Source organism: Nematolebias whitei, chromosome 8 (assembly GCF_014905685.2).
Source record: "Nematolebias whitei isolate Nwh7 chromosome 8, NemWhi1, whole genome shotgun sequence".
Taxonomy (NCBI): domain Eukaryota; kingdom Metazoa; phylum Chordata; class Actinopteri; order Cyprinodontiformes; family Rivulidae; genus Nematolebias; species Nematolebias whitei.
The window spans coordinates 1,554,665-1,561,108 of NC_056505.1; the positions used below are offsets into that span (position 1 = coordinate 1,554,665).

General features: G+C 43.2%; 1 protein-coding gene across 1 annotated transcript in view; it reads left to right on the forward strand.

Moving 5' to 3' along the window:
* Nucleotides 1-5,843, forward strand: part of LOC119412963 (GRAM domain-containing protein 2B) — a 16,142-nt gene extending 10,299 nt beyond the window's left edge. The window contains exons 2-10 of the mRNA XM_037679974.1: nucleotides 299-368; nucleotides 551-654; nucleotides 822-917; nucleotides 997-1,068; nucleotides 1,324-1,413; nucleotides 1,631-1,733; nucleotides 1,974-2,090; nucleotides 5,451-5,526; nucleotides 5,735-5,843. Coding sequence (XP_037535902.1) covers nucleotides 299-368; nucleotides 551-654; nucleotides 822-917; nucleotides 997-1,068; nucleotides 1,324-1,413; nucleotides 1,631-1,733; nucleotides 1,974-2,090; nucleotides 5,451-5,526; nucleotides 5,735-5,843 — 837 coding nt within the window. The remainder of the gene's footprint in view (nucleotides 1-298; nucleotides 369-550; nucleotides 655-821; nucleotides 918-996; nucleotides 1,069-1,323; nucleotides 1,414-1,630; nucleotides 1,734-1,973; nucleotides 2,091-5,450; nucleotides 5,527-5,734) is intronic.
* The last annotated feature ends 601 nt before the right edge of the window (nucleotides 5,844-6,444 follow it).

Sequence of the window (6,444 nt, forward strand, 5' to 3'; positions counted from 1 at the left end):
ACAGATGGATGGATGGGTGGAAGTATGGATGGATGGATGGATGGATGAACAGATGGGTAGTGTGAATCTAGTGACAAATAATATTTTTGTATTTTATTGTTTTCCAACAATCATCTCCAGATTTCAGAGCTGAACTCTTTAAATCTTACTGAACATCTTAATTTTGATATTTAACTCCGTCCTTCAGGCCTGTGAAGGGCTCTGCTTGTCGAAACCTCCAAAACTCTCGTTATATTTTCTACAACAAATAAACTCATCCGTCGGCTTCGTGCTGTGACGTGTGTGTTCTGTGTTTCAGCTTTCTAAGACCAACTGTCAGTACCATAAAATATTTAAGGAGATCAGCAAAGAGGAGCAGCTCAGACAGAGTAGGTCTTCAACATCACACCATTTCGATTCGCTTTACTTCAAAAATAATTTGAACATTTGATACCATGAAAATGTTTGTTTAAATTTAAAATAATCTGAACAATATGCATATATTCTACTTTAAGAATAAAGGGTTCTCGTGTTACCGTCTGTAAACTGATGTCATCTGCCTGTTTGTCAGGTTACACCTGCGCTTTGCAGAAAGATATCCTCTATCAGGGACGCATGTTTGTCTCCGATCACTGGATCTGCTTCCACTCCAAGGTTTTTGGCAAAGACACCAAGGTGCTCAAAACACAGACATGGTTTATTGAATCTGCAGAGATCTGTGGGGGGGGGGGTTATGTCAAGTTGTGCACGGAGCAGCTCAGTTCTCCTCAGTGCTACTCGACTTGTTCCAAACTGTAAAAAACGTTAAGAAGTTGGGTCATTTACAAGTTTGTCTGTCCCAGATTGCCATCCCTGTCGTGTCAGTCACGAACGTCAAGAAGACCAAAACAGCCATCTTGGTGCCAAACGCTCTGGTGATCGCAACTGCAAATGACAGGGTGAGAGCTGAACCGCTCTGACAGAGTTTGATGAAAACCAAAATGCATTTTGAAGTGAACCTTTCTGTTGTTGCCGCAGTATGTGTTTGTGTCCTTCCTGTCCAGAGAAAACACCTACAAATTTCTGATGTCAGTCTGCCTTCACCTGGAGGTACGACAGATTTCCCCACCTCATTATTCTCCTCTGTTGCTGAGGTCTCACAGCTTGTACCATTTTATGCATTCGTTGGAAAAAGACAGTCTAACTGTCAGGTTGCTGGAAATGATTGTGATTTGACGTTCAACCAACTTAAAGCTGCTTTTATTAAACTTTGTACGAACGATCCGAGCTAAGATGTGAGGCGAAACGATTGAAGCACAGAGACATGCAGCCTCTGTTGTGTATGTCGTGTATGAATGTGCACAGGAGAGGAGTCCATGCAGCAGCCCCGTCCCCTCCTCAGCTGAAAACAGCTTCAGAGGTCAAAGGTCATCCCTATCGCCTCTCTTTCCTCTGGTGAGTCCACGAACACAAACAACACAAAATGCTTTACAACCTGGGTGTTCAACCAAAGCATTAAAGTCTTTAACATCTGTAAAATCGCAGTTTGATGGATAACTAGTGACAGCGCTAGTTATCTTTTCTGAGCTTGTTGCCACACAGGTTAACCACTTCTCACAAAGCAAATAATGAGGATGAAACGAGTAAGAGCGCTGTGTGTCTGATTCTGCAGAGGGATTTCAGTGAGCTGGACGGAGCCTTGAGGCAGAGGAGGCAGGAGGTGGAGGAGAGCAGCAGCTCCGACTCCCAGGCTCCAGACTACGATAAGATAGCCGGTATCATCGTCCAAACAACACACAGAAGCGTTAACCTCACAAGGGAAAAATGAAGGGGGCCAAGTATGGATCCCTGAGATCTATATTTGTCTATATGTGTGTTGTCAAACACACAGAAGCTTTAATGTCACATGGTGCAAGCTAGTACAACTTAACATTTAACATCAGGCAACAGAAACAGATGGGACACTTATTAAACTCCACTTAAACTCAAGTTTTGTTACTTTTTTTAAAACACAGACTTGCCAGTTCCTCCTTTCTTGGATGCGCTGAACCAAAACAACACGTCGCCTCCGGAGCAGCACAGCATGAAGAAGCAGCAGAACACAGACAGCAAACCACACATCCACCACCCAGGTACACGTTCCTCTTTAAACAAGGAGGACACGAGGAGGAGAAATCAAAGATTTTCAATGTCAAACCACTTGAGTCTTGGATAAAATGTTCAAAAGTTGTCTGGTTTTATTGTCTGGGTTATGAGACAAACATTGAGTTACTAAAAGTTTTCCAAATCCCAGTTTATTTCATGTTGGATTTCAGTTCTGCCCTAGAAAAACGGTGTTATATGTACAAGTAACATGAGGTGTTTAAGCCAAACAAAAACATGCTTATTGTAAATCCTAAAAGTCACTTTTATCCCTAACCCTAACCAAGTAGTTCACCCATAAAGCTGCCCCGCCCAACCGTTACCTCAGAGCTGAAACCATGAAAAACATCCAGCTAATCAAACACTGAAACAGCTGTGCCCTCCTTTATTAATTTGGCTTTAAATTCAAGAATGTCTCTTTAAAAGTGGGCGTGGCCAACTTGATAAAGCGACCAGAGGGAGTGAATTAATCTGATCTAATCAGGAAGACTTGTGGGAAAAATTGATTAGCTTTGTATTTTAAAAAGTCAGGTGATTTTTTTTATCATCACCTGGTGGGGACCAAGGTTATTGTTGTTTGAGATGTTTCAGACCGTCAGCTTCTTAGAATGAACAAAAATAAAGAATGTTTTCTGTTCGGTCAGTTTCATGCAGATATACTGGCCTCCAGCTCTAATGTTAAAAACCTTGGTGTTATTTTTGATCAGGACATGTCTTTTAACCAACACGTAGAACCGCCTTCTTCCACCTGCGTAATATCACTAAGATTAGAAACATCTTGTCTAAAAATGATGCAGAAAAACTGGTCCATGTATTTGTCACATCTAGACTGGACTATTGTAATGGTTTATCTGGGTGTCCAAATACTTTAAAAAGTCTTCAGTTAATCCAAAACGCTGCTGCCAGAGTCTTAACTGGAGTTACTGGGAGAGATCATATCTCTCCAGTTTTAGCTTCTCTCCACTGGCTTCCTGTCAAATCCAGAACTGAATTCAAGTTCTTACTTCTAACCTACAAAGCCCTCAACAACCTAGCTCCATCTTATATTACATATCTTGTTGTTCCATATTTTGCTAATGGAGCACTTTGCTTTCAGACTGTGGGCTTACTTGTGGTTCCTAGAGTTTCCAAAAGTAGAATGGGATGAAGATCTTTTAGTTATCAGGCTCCTCTCTTGTGTCTGTGAGGCTGACACATTGTCCAAAGACTGGGCTCAAGACTTTCTTGTATTCTAAATCATATAATGAGAGTTGGTTTGGTTTCCTGAGCTATCCCTTAGTTAGGATGCTATAGGCTTAAACTGCTGGAGAACAAACTGACCACATTTCCTCATTCCTCGTTTGCTGCCATCTTTACTTCTGTTCCTCTCCAACCCAGTCGGTCGAAGCAGACGGCCGCTCGTCCTGAGCCTGGTTCTGCTGGAGGTTTCTTCCTGTTTAAAAGGAAGTTTTTTCTTTCCACTGTCTCCTTTGTGCTTGCTCAGGATGGGAGACTGTGATGAAGTGAAGATTCAACACAATCTGCTTCTTCCTCAGATAGAAAACTTTTACTAATTGGCTTTTTAAATGTGCGTGGATGTTTTTGTTCAGCGCCCTGAGACGGCTTCTGTTGTGACTTGGTGTTTTAGAAATAAACAGTTTAATACAACGCGTTGACTGTCACCAACTAAACGGTTTTAGGTGAATAAATGTGACTCTGATTAAAAATTGTTTTTTGTTTTTTTCCCGGGTGGGGTCCGGGAGAAGGGCAGGCCGTCGGGTGTTGACCAGGACTATGTGGGAGTTCAGGGTCTGGGGGTTGCCGTGGGCGGTGCTGGCGCTGTGCTGGCGCTGTGCTCTCCCTGGGGTTGTTTGGACCCCCTGAGCTTGGCTCTTGGGTGCCATGGTTGGCCCGCTGGCCGGGGTGGCTGCCGGGGCCTGGCGGGCGGTCGGCTGGGGGCGCGTGCTTGGTTGTTGGCGGTGTGTGGGGGTGGTCGGTGGCGTGTCCTCTTCATGGTGGGGGGGTGTCCTGTCGGCTGGGCATGGCCTGGGCCGGGTCTGGGATATTGGCTCTTCTCCGCTCGAGAATGAATGGGTTTACCTCCTGGGTTTGGGCATGGGCTGCCCCCTGTAGAGGGCGGGTACATGTCTTGGACCTGGGGGGTATAGAGTGCGTATCGGGAATAAGAATGAAATGTATCGTTATTGTATGTCTTTGAGTGAATGAATGTGAGATTGAGGTTGGGATAGTGTGATTGTGTCTGTGTATGAATGGGTATTTGTTAGGCCGAGACTCGGACTGCCCCCTCTTTGATACAACTGGGGGTGCTTGGCATCGCGCCCCTATCGCGCGGCCCCCTGGTGGGGTGTGCCCTTGCCTGCCGGCGCGCTTGGGGCCCTTGGTGTCGGGGGCTGGGCGCTTGGGCTTGTGTCGGCTCGGCCTGGTGTCTGCCTGGTGGGGCTCGGGTCCTCTGGCCCTGTCGGGCCTTGGCCTGGGTGGTGTGAGCCCTCGGTGCCCGGGCCTCGGTGCCCGTTCCTGGACCTACATCGGTGCGGCTGGTTCCGACGGAGGCCTATGAGTTTGTCGCTGTTGGCCCCGGGGGGTCACTGTATGTGGTCGCTGGTGGGGATCTTCCGGTTCTCCCCTGTGGCCCATTCTGGGGGGTGGGTGAGTGGTTCGTCCTGTGTGGGTGGCTCTGGGGGCTCTGCGGTCGGGGTCCCTCCTGGGGTCTTGGGCTCTGGTCCCCCCTTTTTCATCTGCCTCTGGTCTTGGGGGTCGGGTCTCTGCTGCTTCACAGTTACTATTAAATGTTCTATTAGAGAAGCCTTATACACTTATGCATGCTCACAACCACACACAAATAGAAGCAGGGATGCTAATGTAGGCTTTATATGTAGATATATAGATATATATATTCATGTATATTCATGTGTATGTATGTTTGTATATAGGCGTAGGTATGGGTATATATATTTATGGAAACTTACTGCAAAGCCATGAATATTTTAAGTTCTTTATACATATGTATTTTGTTGCTGTGTTTTGTCATGTTCTTTGCAGGTGAACAGACAGCGGCCGGGTGTTTTGCCGTGTGCTCTATTTGTGTATATTTCTTACTTTGTCTTTTCTTTCTTTCTATCCTATTAAAAACAAACAAACAAAAAAAAAACTACACTAGATAGTCACTAGAATAAATATTTCATAATAATGGTGTGGAGAGGATGGCTGTAAAGGGAGAAGGGAGGCCATCTAAAAAAAAAGAAAAAAAAAGAAATAAACAGTTTAATACAACGCGTTGACTGTCACCAACTAAACGGTTTTAGGTGAATAAATGTGACTCTGATTAAAAATTGTTTTTTGTTTTTGTCCAGGCTCAGAGGTCGTGATCGACAGCAGGAACATAAAGCCAATTTCTCTCAACACTCTGCTGGTTGTTTACTTGTTCCTGTAAGTTTTTTTTATTCATTAATTTATTTAAAAAATGGCATTTTCAACCAAATATCTTCTGTTGATTGAGCCAGCAGGGTTCTTTATTTGTGTGAACTGTAGTATTTTACACATTTCCTCTTTTTTTAAAGTTTTTTTGATGGACCTCCTCCAGATCCTAAACGTCCTTGTGCGTGTTTGTTTGTTTGTTTGTTTGTTTGTTTCACAGAGTGTGCGTCCTGATCTTGTCTTCCTGTTATCTGGCCTTGAGGATCGTGTCTCTGGAGCAGAGACTGACGACACTCGGCTCTCTCAACGAGTTCACGCATCACGAGTGAGTTTACAGACTTTAAGTCAGACGTTTTGAGCTTGTAAAATAATTTGAATAAAGTTTTTCGGTTTCAAATCCAACTTTGTTGACCTGTGAAATAAAACTCAGCTGAGAAAATCTTCTTCAAGCATGTTGCAGGTATTTTAATGAGGTTTTGGGGTTAAAATATTCAACTCTGATCATAAACTAAATTTTAACATTAAAAAATATATTGAGACTGAGCCCTCAAAATTCCCAAAACGTGTATCGCTCTAAAATTTCAGGCATTAATTTGAACGTTTATACAATAATTGACTGGTTGTTGGTAGATTTGCCTTTATTTCAGCAGCAGGTCCTAAAATTAACATAGTTTGAAAAATAAAATAAAGTTTGAATATCTGTGACCTAAGTTAAGTTGTATTTTGCGAGGGAATTAAAAAATAAAATATGAATATGTTAGAAGCATTCAGTGACTTCTCTTGTTCTCCATTTAGATTTTATTTATTTTTTTCCATCACTTTCAAGACCTGCAGGATAAATCAAGATAATAAAAACAAAATTGCTGTCCTCTGATTGGTTGATTTGAATTTACGTTTGACACATCATTTAGTTTAAGGTTTTAAAACAGG